The sequence below is a fragment of the Ischnura elegans genome, chromosome 9 (genome assembly GCF_921293095.1).
Source record: "Ischnura elegans chromosome 9, ioIscEleg1.1, whole genome shotgun sequence".
Lineage (NCBI taxonomy): Eukaryota > Metazoa > Arthropoda > Insecta > Odonata > Coenagrionidae > Ischnura > Ischnura elegans.
In genome coordinates this window covers 30,436,190-30,456,402 of record NC_060254.1, presented here as the reverse complement: position 1 = coordinate 30,456,402, position 20,213 = coordinate 30,436,190, and the positions used below count along the sequence as shown (strand labels likewise).

Sequence of the window (20,213 nt, the reverse complement as noted above, 5' to 3'; positions counted from 1 at the left end):
TTGGGGGGAGGCAACCCTGTGCTCCTCCCCTAAATCTGCCTATGTACTCATGACCATGTTAAATTCATAAGTGCACTATTTGACCATCATTTAGGAAGGAGAAAAAATAGATCAAGAGGAGAGTTACTACTCGTCTTGCATATCAATGTTTTTGAACATTTATAATATATTTTAAAAGGGTTTGGGCTTAAGTTTCATCCATTTACGGAAAATGAGTAAACTTATTTGAGTAAACTTTACTTGATCACTTTGCATGAATGACCAACTAAATGCATGCGTGAATGTGTGTGAAAATTTGCATTGCACTAACTAGCAGTGGCGCAGCGAGGGGGGAGTTTTGGGGGATAAAACCCCCCCCAGAGCTCAGAGAAATTTTCAAGTTAAATATATTTAACTTAATTGAATTAATATTGCTTATAGAATATTGTGAGTATTAACAAAATATCCCTCAGAAGGCTGTAAAACTCAGCATTCATTTATATTAAATTTTTTCTGGCGGAGGGCCCCCGCACCTCCCGCTTACCCTGGCGGGTACACCACACCCCCAGGCACCCCAGTATAAGTTGCGCCTGAAACCCCCCCTAGCCTTAATTCCTAGCTGTGCCCCTGCTAACTAGCACTATTTAGGCATGCAATCGATAATACCCTTGGGTCCAGTCAAGAACTTTAGAGCAAGTCTTTCATATTTTAAAGCAAGCCATTCATAGAATTTCATGTATTTAGGTACTTTTATTTAATGTAACCTACAGATTAAGAAAAAACAATGCATTTTGGCAGTCTTGAGGAAGAAGTATTGAATATTTTGAAAAAAATTACCTCGTGTGAATTTTATTTGTCTTGAAGAATGGCTGGATACCTGTGCCATTAATGTAACTTTTCATCAGAGTTCCTGTATTTTTCTTCCCAACTTCAACCCATATTAGTTCACTGAAATGGAAAATGTTTATGTCTGAATTAATTCAGGTCACAGCAAATTTGATTGTTGTATTCAATAAAAAACTATGCATTCTGTATTTGTGTTGGAATAATACATAATTATGTTAACCATGAGTAGCGTTATGCAAGTGGTTTATCATTCAACTAAGATCTATCTACGTTATATTTTACTTGTGATTTCACTCACAAAATTGCATGACACAAAGTGTGTTTCATGTGAGTCATGGTAGACATAGTATGTACATAGTCGCTGATTAGCAGATTTTGGGATTTGGGGTTAATGAATGGTGTGTCAATTATTTTCAACCTTATGAAAATATGAGGTACAGTAGAATCCTGATTTAAGGTTTTTCAGGGGGGACAAAATTTAAAACACTAAATGCGGAAAAACACTAAATGAGGACCTGCCATTTTTTTCAAGTTTTAGGGTCTGTAATGATTTGAATGGCTTTTTATGAATAAAAAATAGTATTTTAAGTAACTAAAAGGTGCTGAATGCAGCAAAAAATTCTTTAATGAAATCTTCTCTGCCCTATGAAGGTTGGATAATACTTTTCAGGAATCGGCTAAAAAATGGGTAGTAAAAATAAGTAATGAGAGGATGACAATTGTTTTAATGAAATATTTTAAGAAAATTCTAATAAACATCAACTTAAAAGCATTCCCACACAGATTATTATTATGGACATTAGTGATTCCATTTTTATGCATATTTCAGTGGTCTCGATGAAATTTAGAATTTTTTCTGTAAAAATGACATGTAGGTCACTATAGCATTTCTAATATAATAAGAAAAGGTGTAAGTAGGTACTCGAAAAATCATGAGGAATGAGTGAAATAAAGGGACAGCATAAGATCGCTAATCCCGAATTCTAAACTACCAAATATCTATAGTAAAAGGGAGGTTTTCTAGAATTTTGCCAACTTAACGTTTTCTGTTGCCTCGGCGAAACAAGGGATTTACGAGCCTTTAAAAAGCCTCCTATGCGCACGTTTTGGATTTCGAGGTCATCCAAAAAAGTAGAATCTTATTTTAGTATGCGTATAAGTCGATGGTGATTCAACTCGATGATAACACCAGATTCGTTGTCATATATCCGCGGCCTTATGCAGGTCGAATGGAGCCGGGAGAAGTTGCTCACGCGGCGCGCTGATCACCTTGACTCCGACTCGCCTTGTTTCTCGGCAGCTTTTAATAAAATTTGGTTGGACCTTGAATAACGATTAGCTAAACTCTGTTTTGTGAAAAGGTTTAATCTTCAACAGAACTGGATTTCATCTGAAAAATTGTCAGTGCCTCTGGAGTTTGGCAATTTCGTCAGGGTTATGATGTCGAAGTCAACCACCAAGGGATACCTGCCGGATTTTCGTATTTTTCCGCGCTCATCTATTCTATCGTGAGTATGCGGTAATTTTTTTCCAGCATGAGCGATTTATTTAGTCATAGCCCGTGATAGGTCATCAAAACTCCGATTGTCATTCTCTTTTGACATTAATTAGCACCAGATAAATATCTTTGGATCGACAGCGATATCAACCAGCCGCATGTCCGTAAATGGGCTCCAGGATATCTAAATTACGATGTAAAATAATGTTGTTCCGTAGGGAAAGAATGCTCTCACTCACGATCATGACAGGGGAAACACTTCCTTGGTTCTTTCGCTGTTCCTTGGTGGAAACTGACCTTGGAATGGATTATAGAAAGAATCTTCTAGTGAACTGAGCAATTGATATTGGGCCTCCTCTTCTGAAAAGAGAAAGTAGCCGACTGAAAAAATATTGGGCTAATAATCGACTGCCCGTAGGAAGTAGAGTTGAAAGGGGCATAAGCCATCAATTGAAAACAACGAGAAAACCATTATTGTAGCGGCCCTCGGAGGATAACTCGTGTCATCAGTCGTCACGTATCATCGAAGTCAAGTTCAAGAAGTGAAGGATAAGGTAGTTCGAGGTTATTAAGGGATGACTTTGCTCCATTAGATCGGATCTGATACAAAAAGTGCCTGATGCTTGGATCAGAAGGGGAGCGAAATGTTACGAGAAGACAAATCACCCAACTTGCGAGTTGAAGGTCGCAGCGCTGCGCTCGCGGAAGATAGCAGTTGAACAAGCGTTCCCCGATAGATTCTATCGACTCTTGGTAAACTTTCATGAGACTGTTCTTGTTGATGAGCATAAATTCGAAGATTTAGATGAACCGTCATGAAAAAACGTTAAATCGGGCAAAATAATCTTGAGCGGGACAAATTTTTACGACCATAAATGCGGAAAAACGCAAAATGCGGAAACACTAAATACGGATAATTTTTACATTGTCCTAATAGGGAATGAATCGGGACCCAAAAAAATAAACGCTAAATGCGGAAAAACGTTAAATGCGAAGACGTTAAATCCGGATCCGACTGTACTTAGTTCTTATTTGTTTGCAAATATTTGGCATTTGCTTGTTTCACTTTGTTTCCCCTGAATACAGGTAACACATCACCTGCAATGTGTTGTTTACAGGATTGGGGAGCCATCACAGAGTTAAGATGAGGATTTAGGGTAAACCAATGTGAAAAAGGATGAACAGAGGTTGCTCATATTATGTTTTTCCCCCTTGGGTTGCTACTCACAGTTACCTACCTACACATGTGTACACACCTGCAGGTACTTTGTCAAAAACATGCAAAACATATGTCAATGGAGATCCATGGTAACTTACTTAAATTTTGTCCAAAAATGCAGCAGTTGGGGTAAAAATACACAATTATTATTGACATTGCATCAATTTTTTCTTTATTATTGGTTTTCAAAACCATGTTCAGTTTGTGATCTCTATTTCATTTTCTCATCATGAAATCATGATTTGCACCCTTCAGATGTAGCTTTTGCAGATCGTTATTCATGAGATTTTCAAAGCATACCGTATTTTAAACCTAAATATATATATATATAGTTTCTGTGAAAATTACCCACATTTAATGCTGACAATGCTGTGAGTTTAATGTTGATTAAAGCATAATATAATTGAGTTCATATTTCAATGGCGAAAATTTGTTGACAAAATTTATTGCAGAAAAACTCCAGTGTAGTATTATTATTTTTATTGTTTAATTTTTCATTGTAATATTAAATTTTACAAATTCACTATCTTACTTTTTAAGTTTTTGCAACATTAAAGATAAATGAAAATTTAAATAGGTATATTATTCCAACTTCTCATATTATTCTGAGTTTTTTAGTTTTTCTGTTATATATTTTAATGAACGTTCATGCACAAAATGCATTTAAGGCTGTAAAATTACCTAAATCTCTTTGTGTTAAAATGTAAATGATAATTTTTCAACTCAATTTACCTTGTCAGTGGTGATACATCAATTTTATGGATGACCTTGGTACTTTTTAGCACTGAAAAAGGTCTAATTCCACCACCATCTGCTTCACTTAAGTCAAGGCAACGAATTGAAGAACCTTGATTAACTCTGTTATTTCCATCACTCCAATCCCAATTTTCTTGCATACTGTTGTCTTTCCCAAAGCTTTCTTCATGATCATAATTCATTTCTGACCAATACAAGAATCTCCCAACCCAGTCTACAGCTATGCTCATGCCAGTGCTGTTAAGGGATAATACCTGTAAATAAAGGAAACTTAAATTATATTGGATGCCACCACTTCACGGAGACTTTAATAATGTGTTTAATTTTGGCTAAGGCTGATTCTCTTAATTCTTAGAAAACTCAAGTATCCAATTTGTAGCAGTTGAGTACGTAATCCTAGTTTTCAAATTTGGCCAGACCTGAATTCATCTGAGTAATTAAGAAACTAACTGAAATTTTTAAAAATAGTTATAGAATAGTTTGAACAATTAAATATAATTTAAACATCAATTATCATAATATCTTTTATGATAAAATTCAAGAATTTTTATTTTTAATCAGTGAACATGGAGGCCAAGCCAGAGCTAATTGGCTTCCAACCAAAAGTTCATAGGTTCAAATCTCAGGAGAAGCTTTTGGACATCCCCAAGAAAACCCACTAATGCTGTGATGTCGTCCAGTGATAAAAACTGGCCTTCGTAACCTGAACCTGCAGAATTTGCATGCCTGCGGCTAAGTCTGGGAACCTTCAGAGTGAAACATCGATGGAGTGAGTGAGATTTCCCTTTAATCATCCTTAGTATTACAATATAAGTTTAGTGTTGTGAGTGCCAAGAATTGACGGAAAACCACTCGCTATATCTGGGGCTCGTAATAGAGGAAGGTGAAATTGAACCCCTCAATTCCCATGTTCACCTTTACTTACAGCTTTTCTTTCGTAACGGTGAAATTTCACAGAGTAATGAGATCTGTGTTTGCCTTAACCTGTGTATTTATACATAATTTTGCTAATAAAATATCACAAATCAATTATTGGCTTTGTTTCCACAAATCAGAACTTTCGCAGCTGATTGTCATTCGATGTGTAGCAACATGATCACAGATCTGGGATGCCCACGGTTGGTAGGAGCATCAAAGCACTGTGCGAGAGCCAAAACCATGTTGTAGATGGAGTGCCAAACTATGACATCGCACAAAGTTGCGTGTAAGGAAGTTGTAACCGAATAAGGGTCCTGTGAGCACACAGCAATGGAGCCACCTGAGACATTTGGGAGCAATTAACACTCAGGCATGCGGCCTCGGGGAGCTCTGGACACTACCCTTGATAAACTACAGGAAGCCTGGGGCACAGACTGAGTCTTCTCCCCAAATGCAGCTATGTTCACTTTAATGTTATGGATCTTTCGTAGACTCTGTGTCCGCAAGCTGGAAAGTCTTTCAGTTGAGTTGTACATGGCGATTTAATCAGCATGGTTATGAGGGTTGCCGCTGTGATGCTTAGACATTTATTGATTGGCGAAATAAACTTTCTGCACCTCTTTTCAGAGTTATTCTCTCTGCCATCACCAGTAAAATGAGTGACCCCAATTATTTTCTAGATTAATATTTATGCTATATAAGGAGATATGCCTTGCAATACTGAGTACGTAGTGTGGTAGAGATCTCTCAGCCTCACTCTATCAGTATGCATTTTTAAAGTTAGTCATTGACCATTTGATGGTACACTGCCAAGAGCTTATCACAACTTGATTCTCGCTATATCTCACAATCAGTTAACAAGCTTTTGCTGTAGTTAATGTTTGCTCAGTGTTTCATTGCCCTCGAGAGATATCTGTCATAATACTAAGCGTATACCATGGAAGGAACTTTTTAGCCTCTCAATATCTGATTTTTAATGCATACATATAAAGCATAGGCAGTTTGGTGGTACAGCGACTATCACTCACAATAGCCCGATTCTTCCAATATGCCATTCTCGCTTTAAGGAGATTCCTCTGTGTATAGCTTGGACTCTTAAGAAAAGAAAAATAAACTGACAAGTAACATTTCCATTTTAGTCTTCCTGTTAATGACAGGTGTCCTAACATGTCAGTATAATATGGATTGCATAGTTACACGTACCTTGCTATGATTAGAACCATCCAATCGTGAAGACATGATGGCTTGAGTTTCACTCAGCCAAAATATCCTATCTTCATGGCTGATGAATGCCACATCAACGGATGCTCCACTCAGACCTCCCTTTCCCTTCATTGTGTAGCCCTCTTCTTCTGATTGCCGAGCTACACCTTTGTGCCTGTCAAAATCAGCCACTTGAACAGCACTACTTCCTGTGGACAGCAACAACTTTGGAACTGGACTTTCTTCACCAGTGTCTGCTTGTATTGCTGCTGTTCGTTGTCCCCCTCCAACTATGGTGTATGCTCTGACCTAAAGAGTTGATATCAAAACATTAATAATTATCTGTATATGATGACCCTTCCTTCCGTTGGAATGCCATAATTCCAATAATTCAAATGATATAATGATAATTGTGACCTACTTGTTGTAGACCCTTGTGCAGATTTTTAACCCTTTTGCACCAGATGTTGGGTGGAGTTGACGGGCATTTTCATATGTAAAAAACCTGACATCGGGTATGGCTGTCACAGATTTTTCAACACAAACGACCGGATGTCGGCTCTGGCCGATGCAAGGGAAGGGAGTGACCGCAGAGGTAGCAATTGTCGGATGCATTCAGGCCTAGCCTGAGACCCAGCTTAGCGAGTCCTTAGGACCACTCCTCGGCAATTAAGCCCAACCCTCCAACTCATTCATGATCATCCTCACCTCAGGAATCTGTTGCGAGGTGGTCATCTAGTCAATAGTTTTTTCAATGATATATTTTGTGCATACTACAATTTTTTTATACTTTGAAATGAATTCTTTGTTTTGTTCTGTGCGTAAGCAAAATTTTAAAACAAAATTTAGGAAATAATGGACTTCCAGACTTAGATCCTTATTGCCTTCTATGTACTAACTTTGTTGTTATTAATGCTGGAAACCCCTTTTAAAACTCCACAATGATTAAAAAAATGTTAGTAGGTAATTCTTTTAGAAGAGTAAATTATTGAAAATAAAATACAATATTTGGTTGAAAAAAACACTGGTAACCCAATAAGTTGATCGTGGATTTGCGCAATGATAGGGTTAGAGGGTATAGTCCATTGGCCAGGCTAAGGGATGGGCTGGGTTCCGGGGGTAAATGTTGAGCTAAATCCCAAATCTGAGGGATGAAAATACCCAGTCAACTCACCCCCAAAAAAGAGCTCCGTACAGAGAGGTTTAAAATATTCTCATGCTACTTGTAGCACGAAAATGTTTCCTATTGTAGGCTCCGGCAGGAAAGGGTTAAAGGCCATTTTAAGGAATTTTTAATTTTATGCTCCCAAATTTCAAGAAATATATATTTTTTCATTCATGAATAAAATTTTGTGGTTTATTTTTTAAAGAAGACATAATCTAAGCCATTTTATTGTAAAACTATGAAAGTGGCCAAATAGCATTTTGATCTACATTAACAATATACATTTCTATGAAGACTCAAAAGGTATTTTTGATGGATTAGTACTCATGAAAATGTACATATCAGTATATATTTTATACCCAATATGGGAAGGAAATACCTAAATGATATACATAGATGGATGCAAAAGTGGAGGTTGCTGGTTGAACTTGCCATCATAATTTAGTCGTAGTTAGGGTACTGTAGATGGCAGGGGAGATTAGGAGGGTTTAAGGATTTTTAATCTTGAGGAATGTCCCTTCATTATTAAGGGACTCACTCACTGCGATTTCCCAAAATACCCCACCCAATGAAACCAGATTAAGCCCATGAAATGGGCAACCGGATAGCTTCACTGGGTGACATATTTTGGGCCCACATTTCTTTTTGGTGGGTAAACTGATAAGGAGCTCAGTATGGCTCTTTGTTGGATTTAGGTATACGATGGGCTATTTGATTATTAGTTACTATGCCTACAGTCTGGCTGGTGAGAATTGTCCGATGACAGCGTAAAAGGAGGGCCTGAGAACCCAAGGTTTTCAGCCAATCGCTGTCTCCCAAACCCACCTCACGCCTAGTCATACAACATTGTCACATGTATATGACGTACCGAAACATGCCTGAACTACCAAAACAACCCCTTTCTAAGAATCACCAAAACAAGGGATTCTTTCTTTGGGTTCTTCATGCTTCCCTTCCCTTCCGGCTCCTTTCTATGCGGAAGCCTTTTGTTTGCATGTAACGTGGGCGTTTCCCTTTCTTACCAGGCAACCTTGTTCCCTACTCCAAAATAGACCCTTCTACCTGTCATTGGACAACTCTTGGCAGCCGGAGTGTAGGAATAGGTATTTTTCTCCATCTAGCACTTACACCACTACAGTAGACATTTCATTTGTGAGTGGCAAACGATTGATTGAAATAAGAGAAAAATTTATATTTTATCAATAACATTAATTTTTTCGCCCTGAGTGGATCATTGTGGTCTGGCGGTATAGCAATGTGAAAACATTTTTACATTGACTGTGACAGGGAAAGGGTTAAGAAGTACTCACTGTGAAGTAGTACGTAGCATTTCGCCTCAAATTTAGGGCTATAAATTCCAGGTGCTGTGGATCCATTCTGTGGTGATCTGGATCAGTGGAATTCCCATCGCAGTATCTCAGCATCTCCTGAGTGTCGTCATACAGCACTGATCCTGTTTTATCATTGTCAGATTGAGAGGAGTTTTCCAGCCAGCAGTCTACTCCGTAGCTGAGAATTACACCATTGGTTGATGCTGGTGGATCCCATCGGAATGTAGCAGTTGTTTCCTGAACAGTCAAAAACAAATTTGTACTTCTGAAATGTTGATGGTAAATTAATCTTTGCTCATGTTTTTTGCATACACATTACAGTTTTATATCAATTATTGTAGTATTTTGAATTACAGACAGTCTCGGGGTTGCGGACTCATGATGTTTCATACTTATGTAAGAGTTATGTTGAAACCAATTCAACTAACAACGGAAGTCCCTCAGGAGTCACCACTTTATCTTGTTCAAATTTTGTTTGGTGACAGGAAATGGATACCCATGAGATGTAGTTTTTGTGTCAGCTGCCAATGCTCTCAACTCTTTGAGAGATTAGCGTTGGAAAGTACCTCGAAAGCACCTAAATTCAATCAACCTACAGCACAACTATAGCCCCAAATACTCCAATGCTAGGATGAAGAGCACAGATGGTGTACATATTGTTATGCTGTGGGTTGCATGAATGTGGGCATTCTCCTGGTACTTTATATCACAAATATCTCTAAAAGTATTTAGCGTTGGCAGCTAGAACAAAAACTTCATCTCATGGTTATCCATTTCCTATCACCTATCAATATTTGAACAAGATCTGTTGGTGACACTTGAGAGAATTAACTAGTATGTGTATAGCAGCTGATTTTTTTAGCAAGAAGAAGTAATTCTGATGAAAAATTCAATCCACATCAAGGTCAGTTTAATAAATATGTGTAGCATTTTTTAAGTTCAAGGTGAAGATGCTAATGCTCATTTAGCTGCAGCAACTGTTTGCTGTTCATTACAATTTGATTTACAGTGAAACCTCGATTTTACATTCCCCCATATTATACGTTTTCCCTGATTTTGCACAGTTTTTATCAGGTCCCAAACAATACCGCCTTTAAATAATAATACACTATTTTACAATTTCCTCAATTTTGCACTTTTTGTAAGTGGTCCATTCAAAAGTGTAAAATAGAGGTTTCACTGTATATGTAAATCCAATTGATATGGACATGTCGACTAACCTAACTTGTCCATAACCTGAGGAATTGTAGTGCATCTTTCTTAGCCTGCGATAGATTTGAGTTTAATCGGTAAATATAAAGTATGAAGCCAGACAAGTTTGAATACCTACATAGCGAAGGTGCCAGGACAAGAGCGTGGGCAATTGTTTTGGTTTTCATGCATTATTGCCTGTAATAAACTAATTACTACCTATATATTGCATATTTTAATTTTTGATTTTTTTAAATCAAAACTTTCACTTTCACTTATTTTATGGAAAAATAATTGTGAATTCTTTCATCAGATTTCACCCAATCATAATGCAACAGTGAGGTGTGTGTGCATTATATGCTGCCAATGAAATTTAAGGGAAATTAAAACTCTGATGGATAACATATTAAGGATAAGTGCTTACCTGCTGTAACAAGCCCTTCAAAGGATCTCGGGAGAAAGATATGAAAGCTCTGGGAGCAATGGGAGCTGAGGGGAAGTGCTGTGGAGTTCGGAGAACTGCTCGACGTGCTCTGCCTCCAGATCCAACTCCACTGCTTCCTCCCCAATATGTAAATGGTCGTACAGAGATGGCCAGTTTGGTGTTGGGACGCAGTTTAGCTTCATGCGGCCACTCAACCCAAGTTTTTTCAACGACCACCTTCGAGAAAAAATAGGCTGATCAAACTTTGTATGCATGGTAAGAAATTTTACCTGGTAATTACATTTATATCATTTGTAAGTTCCTGTAAATGAAATGAAAATTAATTTTAAACTGAAAGTCAGATAGCTAGGCTCTGTTTAAATATATGAAGATACTTGTTTTTTTCATTTCTTGGTTAACTGCCTACTTTTCAAGTTAATTTTTGGCAAAGCAGTGAAGTTTTTTTTTGGAACCTTTTTCCATTCAATCATCATGTCTAAAATACCTTTCATTTATTCAATGATGTGCAGTATGTATACATACATATTCAAGAGATAAATTTGATACATTTCTAGCCTATCATGATCACTACAGGTTGGTGTTAGTTGTTAGATTGTTGAAAAAATTCTATGCATGAGAAAATGTTTTTTCATAATTACCTAATTCTTTTTTTCACTCTCCAAACTTTTCTGATTTCCTGAATGTGAGTCGTAAGCATAACGTGTATGTACTTGTTATATGTTTTATTATGCTCATATACATGTTTGCTTGTGTGAGTTCTTAAAATCAAAAATTATGTCTCAGTAAGGAAATTTAGTGCATGATTATCACAGTGTTCTTAGCGAAGACTGGTGTAATAAATTAAATACACAGAAAAAGATGTATTTAAAGTATTCGTATATAATATTTTTATAGTTCAGTTACTATGTGGAGGCATTGGCTCACTGATGAAGCTCACGAAAATGATGGAATTCCTGATTTTTTAAAACGAACTTTGTCTTTTGCATGCCAGAAAAGGCCTCAAAGAATCTGTCACTGTTTGGACCAATTCAGAGCTAATTTGAAAGGCTCTCCTGAAATCATAATCCGAAAAAATAAGGATTCTGAGCATCTCTCAGTCATCTTCTCTGCTTTCGATGCTCCATTACATTCGCTCTTTCTTCGAGAATGATTACTTTCCTTGCTAAAAAGTGACAACTCATCGATCGAGCCATAAGAAACTACTGACAGCAAAATAATTGAAGCAGCTTGATTGGAATATATAAATATATTATAAATTTTGAAATGTTTAGACTAGGAAACATGATTTTTCTTCCTCTAAGGAAAGAGCTGTTTCAGTTTTTGTTGAGAAGAAAATTACTCACCACTATCTCTTTTCCTGTAAAGTCATCCATTTTCACTTCATAGAAGACTTTCCCATGGTTAACATTATTTACAGGAGACCAGCTGATTCTAAATAAGTCCCATGTGCCAGAAATACGAATCGAGTCAACTGGGACTGGGTTCGGAATGACGCTCACCTTTCCTCTTTCAATAGAATCTGAAAAGGACCATTAAATCAATATTACTTCATTGGAATTTATGAAAATGCAAAATCACAAGAATATTTTCATTTTTAGCTGTGGTGTAATAATAGATGGCATGAGATGCAAAAGAAAAACACTTACCTGGAAACGTATATAAAGCAGGGTCAATTACTGCTGCTGTATGAAGCCCTGTAAGACTCTCTCCACTGACTAATGCCGCATTTTGCCCAGTCATATCTCCTATCACAGCAATACGATCTCCTTGTAACCAGAGGAGGTGATTGCTGAAGTATAGGAGTGGTCCTGAAAGATAAAAATATGTACATCATTGTTAATTAATGAGTTACAAGATAGATCATTAAAAATGATCAGGGTTCCGACCAATTTTCTCTCGTGAGTTAAATTTTCTTACTCTTTATAAATTATCTTACCTTGCACCATTGATTGTTGAAGATTTGAAACTTTTTCATAATGGAATTCGCTATCCTGTGGTGGCCAATGGCCATCATTTGCCATGGGGGCTTTGTAGAGAACTGATCCTTCATAGCTTCGGACTATCCAGTATGTTTCTCTTCTATCCACATCCAATGTTAGTCCCATTACTGAAAAATAATTTTTTTTTGTAGTTTTAACCTTTTTCAACACAACTACCGAAACATATGCGATTAGGCTTGCTTGTAGATTGATTAAAAATGGCTTGGAAATGTTTAGTTACACTATACTCTTTACCTCGTATCCTCAACAAAAAATGAGCCCTATTGGGTAGGGCGCGCTCTAATAGTGATAGAATTATGGCATGTTTGCTGGTAAGCCAGGATATCGGAAAATAGAGCGATAATGTATTTGCTATTTTAAAAAATTATGTATCTTCATAGATGATCTCATTTTAAAAATCTTTTAGGATGCGTATCATTCCTGTTATCCGAAAAAAGAAGAAGATCTATGTTCAGTAGGTAATTTTATAATATAGGCCTGCGTCAGGTAATTTGATCCTTTAAATAGAGAATGCTAGAATTGCTGGTGAGTAAAGTCTGCCCCTACTTAGAGTGCAAAGTCACAGGGGCGCAGCCAGGAATTAAGGCTGGGGAAGGTCTAGGTGCAACTAATACCGGGGTGTGTGGGGGTATGGATAACCAACAGGATAAGCGGTAGGTGCGAGTTTAATAAATTGCGGAATTTTAACATAAACGGTTCAATATGGTGAGTTTTACCGCTTTCTGAGGGATATATTTACTAATCCTTACCCTATTCTATTAGTAATATCAATCCAATTAAGTAAAATGGATTAAACTTAAAAATTTCTCAGAGCTCTGGTGGGGGTTTTAACCCCCAAAACCCCCCCCTCGCTGCGCCACTGCAAAGTCGTAAATGGTGCTTCCTCTTGGTCTGCACAGTTTACTGTAGGGCCATAGCTGGGCCCCGAGACAAGGTACTGGCGGATCTGTGGAATGTGGGCCTTAGGTGCTCCTCTTCACCCCCAAAAATGACCTGAACAAGAGTACCTTTGCAGTCCGAGCCTCATGGATTTTGCCTAACCTGACATCCTATACTTTGTGATTATTCTTTAACAGTATAAGGACCAGACCCGTTACTTTGATGGGTAATTTCTACTTAATCATGTTGTCTAGTATTTTTTTTCTGTTGTCTTAATTTTTTATAACTTTCATTTATTTTTTATGGTAGGTATTCTGTTAAAATATATACTAATTTTTTCACATAGAAATGGAGTTATACCACCTATCTACCTTTAAAGACTAACACCCATCAAAATGATGGGTTAAGTATTTCTATTTTATTTGTAACACCAACATGTTTTAAGGCCTGTTTACACGGTACATTAACACGCATAGGTTAATGTCCAAATGGATGAACTCAAGAATGAACGCCAAAATGCACTGCGTGACTATTCAACTTGTGCGAATGCATGCACAGAAAATAGAACCTGTTCTAATTTAGTTCAAGCATTTGTACATGTTCCGATCCGGTCCACAAAAATCATTCATGCAAACAGACATTAACTCGTACCTACGTGTTAATGTATCGTGTAAACAGGTCTTTACTCAGGAAATTACTATAATATTTTATGTCTGGCCAATTTGATGTTTTAGTTAACATATCTATGCATTTTTCATTACTTACTACATTTTGAATGGATATAAGCAGCATATCTTCCATACCAAGTGGCGTGTGGTAGGCCAAAGTTACCAATCTTTGGGGCATTCGATGGCGGACTAAGACGTATTGCTGGGTTTAATAACGAAAGGAAATTTTTGGAAGGATTGTAAGCCTTTACCTTGTTTACCAGAAAAAAGTTTTGCATGGTAATATGTTCTTCGGTCTTCACCATTGAGGCGGGAACACTCCACAGTATGCCCAGTCGACCAGTAGATGAATGCATGCACTGCATCTATGTTTAATTCTTTTGCAACAGTCAGAATGGGTAGTGATTCTTGCTGTGTCCCATTCAGATTTCCTCTGTTGATCTGCAAGTGAGAATTTGGTGTTTGAATTTAGTCTGTAAGTGAGCTATTTCAGGATCATTTGTGCATGTGAAACAAGTGACGACTTGTGAAAATATAACATTGGACTAATCAATATTTTCTATTTTTGTATGCTTCATTGACTTTGTGATTAGGTAATACATATATTATAAGTGTTCCTTTTTTATTTCAAAAGCTGCTGCCAATGAAAGCTTTGTTGCCTTGAGTTTTGCACCCATTTTTTCAGCAACATCACTCACTTATTATACTAAATTACCCATTCTAGGGGAAAAAAGCATCAAATGCAGTGGTTCCACAAATGAACTGAAAATATGCCGTACATTTAATTTGCATTAATGAGGATTGGCACACATTGGTTGAAAATAGAAATAGCTCGTGATGAGGATTTAATAATAGTCAGCGTGTATAACTTACCAACTGCTGCTTGGGATTTGACCAGTAAAGTCGTAGACCAATCCAGTCGACAGCTACACTTCCTGCATGCCGAATATCTCCTACACTTCCCCATGCATGAGATGTTGTGTTTAGCCAGTATAGGCGGGAAGTATTGGCTACTAGAAATAGCATGTCAGCTCCAAGCCATGCTGCATCTTGCACATGAAAACTCCCACCATTTGGAGATGGATCCTATATGAAATTGAAGAAAATTTTACTCTTATCCATAATTTCTGTGAATTGATTCACCTTTTTTCCAATTACATATTAGCTTAGATTGTTGCAATGTAGAGTCAAAAGTCATATTTTTCTAAATATTTCTTATCCCAATGGTAGAGGTAACTTATGTATGCTATTCAAGTGATGATCAGATATGTGTAAAAGCTTCAATACCTTGAGGTTATCCTTGTGGATAAGCATGCACACTGAGTCTCCAGTGATATCTGAGGCCATAAGCCCACCATCTGCGCTCCACAACACCAATGGGTCACCTCCGTCAGCAGGAGTAGTCTGCTCTTCTTCTTTCGTTGCATTCATCGGGATGTTTTCTTCGTCTTCTATGATAGCACTGGTAGGTAGGGAGCCTTTCCAGCTACTTGATCGTAAAGTCCGACCTCTGAACTCAGAAGACCATGGTCCTCTCCCCCTTGCCGTGTAAGCTCTAGCTTTTAGGATGTAGGGTGTATCAGGCTTCAGACCATGTACAGTGATGGTTATAATGGGCATGGGAGTCACAGCAATTGTAAGTGGTGTGAAAGGTGATGGCCCATCTAACGGAGTGTAAATGTCCTTCCTTAGAGCTATTGTGCCTGTAATTTCTTCCTGGACTTGCAATTCATATGACCAGTTCTGCCACGCTCCTTTTCCTATAATATATATAATGAATCAGTATAAAAAAATATTGTACTAAATGGTTGATGAAACAGAAAGATGAATGAAGATTATTTTCTGAGGTAAGTGTACTTTTTGAAGAGTTAATCTCTCCATTAAAAAGTGCATAAATTCACCCTGTGGTTGTCTTAAGTGTTAACTTAATAATGATAAATACATATATAAATTAAATCAGGGAATGTATCTTAAATAGTGATTGTTGAGAACAAAGGTTGTGATAGTATTATAAGAAGATTTATGCTGGCATTGTATGGAGTTGTTCTGAACTCATGAATTACGTGATCATGTTGCAAATTCTGTCTCCAAGATGGAAAACAAACACGAAGACAGTGTAACTGTAGCCTTGTTCAACCTGAAAACTTCATAAGGTTCATCCTACTCTTAATATAATCATGTCATAGTAAATTACAATGCACAGTTTCTTATTGAGAACTGCAGGAGTTACAATAGGAACGAAACCCTTGGGTCGGGTCGCGGGATATACTCCTGGGGCAGGGACTATAAGCGATCAGCTTTTCTCTTCTGCCACCAGAAGGGGAAGGACGGGAAGGAATAAGGAAAGGAGGCGCCGCCGCGATAGGAGCCCGACGACGCCTCCAGGGAAAGGACGGGGAAGGAAGGAAGGGACGAGGAATCCTGCACCGTCACAAAGGCGGGCAGGTCCTACTACTAACGAAACCAAGCTTACGCAATTAATATGCTACCAATTTTAGTAGATTTTCCTATGAGGAAGAAAAATCTATCGATCAAATCGGTAGATTGCAGGAGTTACAGAATTTCTTCTAAAATTAGGGGAAATTATTACCTTGAACTCCAATTAGATGTGGCACTTGCCAAGAAACCTTGGCTAGAGTTGCTCCCAAGACTGCTTGTAATTGTGTTGGTGGGTTCACAGGGATTGGAAGGGGCTGTGCTGAAGGCAGCGCTAAAGCTACTCTGGAAAATGGCTGATCTCCAGAGAGGGCTGGATATGTGTTGTGAAAGTAGGCACGCTGGACCGGATGAAATTCCTCAGTAAGAACCTCTTGACCGTCAGTCCAGTAAAACAACCCAGAGGCCCAACTGAGTGAAACAACGTGACTAAACATGGGCCGTTGAGTGTTACCACGCAGGTCAGTTTTTTCTTTCCTGTAATGGAATGAAAATAAGTTTAAAATTAGTTGATGTATTTTTGCGAATATAAATTGCAACAATAATTAAAAGCATTGGCTGTTACTTACCCATCAAGGGAAACAGAGAATACTGTATTGCGTGAGTGATCTGGTACAAGGATTCTGAAACCAGAATGGTCTACTGCAAAAGCTCCAAGATCAGGAGCTGCCATGAGAAGCGTTGGGTTCACCTCATGTCGAACTCCATTGCTGATGTCAGCCAAATCTATGCGATAAAGACCACCTCCCCAAGGTGGAGGCGACCCTCTTGGCACAACCCAGAATAAATACCTAGGAAAGAGGAAAGTTACATTCAATTGGTGGTAAAATCAATGGGTTACTGATCACTAAAACTCGCTTATAACGATCACGTAGGTAACGAAATCTGGCCTACAATGAAGCGAGTTACCAGTCTCTTGGGCTGTCCTATGTTAACCAGTGTTAATTTCCCTGCATGTAACGAGTTCGGATAATACAAAAACCCTGCTATTACAAAGTATTCTTTCTCCACTTGGAGAATTATTTCTTCTTTTATAAAGAATTTATGGCCATCTTCACAACTTAACAGTTTCTTACATTATCATCGGTTGTTCTTACATATAGCCATCACCACATATGAAGTTCCACTGTTGATGTTAAAATTGTTCCCTTAATAGCTGATTGATGCAAAGGGTGGGACGATGGTTAAATGGTTATGGATCTGTGGCTTGTATAAAGATGATTTATGTAATTTTATCCAGAAATCCTGTAATTTATAGGGTGAAATCCCTCACTATGGATATAAAATAATCCTGTTTTTAGCAAAATAGAATGATGGTCCCCTGAAATTCGTTATAAACGAGTTTTACTGTATTTTAAAATGCCAATGATGATCAGGTGGGGGTTCATTTCAGTGGGTTAGCTCTAGTGTGTTAGCTTCCCACCTGGAAGGTAAGGGTTTAAAATCCCTTCATATTAATATTTAGATTCATGTTTTATATCCTGTCATTGGTTGGGATGAATCTTAAGAATCTTAATCCCTCCTTGCATGCTATGTGAAAGGCACTTCAAATGCAGTACTTTTTTATCTGTCAAATTAAGCTTAATTCGCTTTTTTGATCCCTTTGATTTCTTTAGATCCCTTAAATAGGTTCTTACCTTTTTTAAGCTCTTTTTTTCTCTTTTCTCTACCTCTTATGGTTGTTTTCAAGAGATAATTTGGAAGCTTGAGAGAAGAAAATTAAAACTGTTGGCTTTCATGGTTTCACTCACCCATTGTAAGGATCCACTTCAAAGTGGGTGGGCTTGGCATGGAATCCTGCCACTGCTATTGTCAGTCCGGTTCCATCTAGTCTGCATCTTGCTATCTGCCAGCTCTCGATTAGCCGTGCTCGCTCAACCTGGATCTCCTCCTCTGTGATGACTTCTCCCAGGATGTAGAGTTGGTCGTTCAGCCAGTCGACACTGAGATCAAGGGGGTTAGACCCCAGCTGGGTGGAATTTATCACTGTGGAAGGCTTGGTGATGCCACCAGAGACACCATCAATGCCTCTTCTATTATTTCCATTGGTCATGACTGTGGGACTTCCGACCCCTGGAAGAGATCCACCTAGGGGCATACGCCACACAATTCCAGCACCATCTGACACAAACAGCAGATCCTTGGAGATGTGTAGTCCTACTCCTGTGTTGAATATTCAAATTGAAAATTTATTGAATGTTCTGATAAGTACAGCTTCCATAAATTTAATAATTACCTACTAGTAGCTTATAAATATGAAATTATGAGACAAGGATTGATTTGGATGGCACTTGCTAAAATAATTTCTAAAAGTTTTTATTTATTCACTTGCTAGTCATGGGCTATTTATAAATGAATTAGTAAATGCAGAATAGATTTCTGAGCATTCTTAAGTGGGGGTGTTTTGAATGAGGTGATTCCCTCTCCTTATATGAATTTTTATGAAAATCTGAAATTTTGGAACTGTCGTTTTTGAATTGAGGCGCAATGACCCAAATATATTGTGTAGGTTGGGGCTTGGGGGTGGCTGAGGGCTTCAGCTCCTTACCTCTCAACTGAAACTTATTCCCTTGTGGTAAGTACCCATGATACGTCTGCTGAGGAGACCACTTGCCCATATCCTCTGACACTCATTTTTTCGATACAGCTACATTTCTTGATGTATGCCACTAAGCACTCATTTTACTTTAAGCATTTCGCAAACAAAATATGTTTTTTGGTGCATATGATGTATGATTAATAAAATTTATGGTTTGTTGATGCAAGCAAATTTACAACAAAGTATAAGTTTAGTCAACTACCCCTAGCTCCCCCCAAAGCAAATTTCTGGCTATTTCCTTGATTGTGTGACTTTGGTTGCACTTCCACCTGTGATGGGATATGGGCTTGCTAATGTGTGACTTTGATCACTTTACGGTGAAAATTTTGAGCTGAAAGTTGTGTTGTTGTGTGCATGTTACTGTCTTTCGGGACCTAAAATTACATTTATGTTGTTTTTTAATTGCAAAATTCAATGGATTACGTACGTTATGTGCATCCTATTTCATCCAAGGACAAATAAAAGGTTTGTAATTGGGTACAAGAAAATATTACATTTTTTCTCCTTCAATCAAGTTACACATCACCTTTTATCAGATGAGAGCTATTGTATATCACAGTTGGCTCATCCAGCATATCAGCTCCTTGCCTTATGACGGAGTGATGAGATCCAAGGATAAGAACAGGTTGGAAATTGTCTTTTTCTGCAAAAAATAATAATTTAGTTAAGGCATGTACATATGTAGGTATTAGCTTCTCTTATCAATCTCATCCTCTTCCTTATTGGTATTTGGTCAATCATAATCCAAGAATTTTAACATATCACATTATTTTTGCAGTTATCCTTAGGTTTTTGGGTGAAAATGCTATCAACACAAATTTAATTATTTAATGAAAACATTTATGAGAGTTGATTTTCATTTATTATCTCTTCATTGAAATAAGATGAGCTAATTAAAGTTCATGAAAGTGACTAATGATCCTCTCAAGAGTTAATTTCATAACTGGTGACTTCTTAAGGGCTAATTTCCCTACTTAACTCTGAAGATATAAATTTTGATGTACTGGAATTCATTTGATGCGAAGACGCCTCCCGGAGGGTTAAAGTTGTAATTTATGAAAGTTAAGACACAGACATGCT

At 37.7% G+C, this 20,213-nt stretch overlaps 1 protein-coding gene across 1 annotated transcript in view; it reads right to left on the bottom strand.

Moving 5' to 3' along the window:
- The window catches only part of LOC124164913 (proto-oncogene tyrosine-protein kinase ROS), a 124,604-nt gene that overhangs the window by 20,779 nt on the left and 83,612 nt on the right, over nucleotides 1–20,213 (bottom strand). The window contains exons 8-22 of the mRNA XM_046542143.1: nucleotides 19,660–19,776; nucleotides 18,286–18,697; nucleotides 17,104–17,325; nucleotides 16,689–17,011; nucleotides 15,386–15,858; nucleotides 14,972–15,184; nucleotides 14,350–14,539; nucleotides 12,488–12,658; nucleotides 12,198–12,359; nucleotides 11,895–12,070; nucleotides 10,531–10,767; nucleotides 8,895–9,152; nucleotides 6,420–6,728; nucleotides 4,275–4,552; nucleotides 817–927 (exon numbers count right to left, since the gene is read on the bottom strand). Of these exons, the coding sequence (XP_046398099.1) occupies nucleotides 817–927; nucleotides 4,275–4,552; nucleotides 6,420–6,728; nucleotides 8,895–9,152; nucleotides 10,531–10,767; nucleotides 11,895–12,070; nucleotides 12,198–12,359; nucleotides 12,488–12,658; nucleotides 14,350–14,539; nucleotides 14,972–15,184; nucleotides 15,386–15,858; nucleotides 16,689–17,011; nucleotides 17,104–17,325; nucleotides 18,286–18,697; nucleotides 19,660–19,776 (3,652 nt within the window). The remainder of the gene's footprint in view (nucleotides 1–816; nucleotides 928–4,274; nucleotides 4,553–6,419; nucleotides 6,729–8,894; nucleotides 9,153–10,530; nucleotides 10,768–11,894; nucleotides 12,071–12,197; nucleotides 12,360–12,487; nucleotides 12,659–14,349; nucleotides 14,540–14,971; nucleotides 15,185–15,385; nucleotides 15,859–16,688; nucleotides 17,012–17,103; nucleotides 17,326–18,285; nucleotides 18,698–19,659; nucleotides 19,777–20,213) is intronic.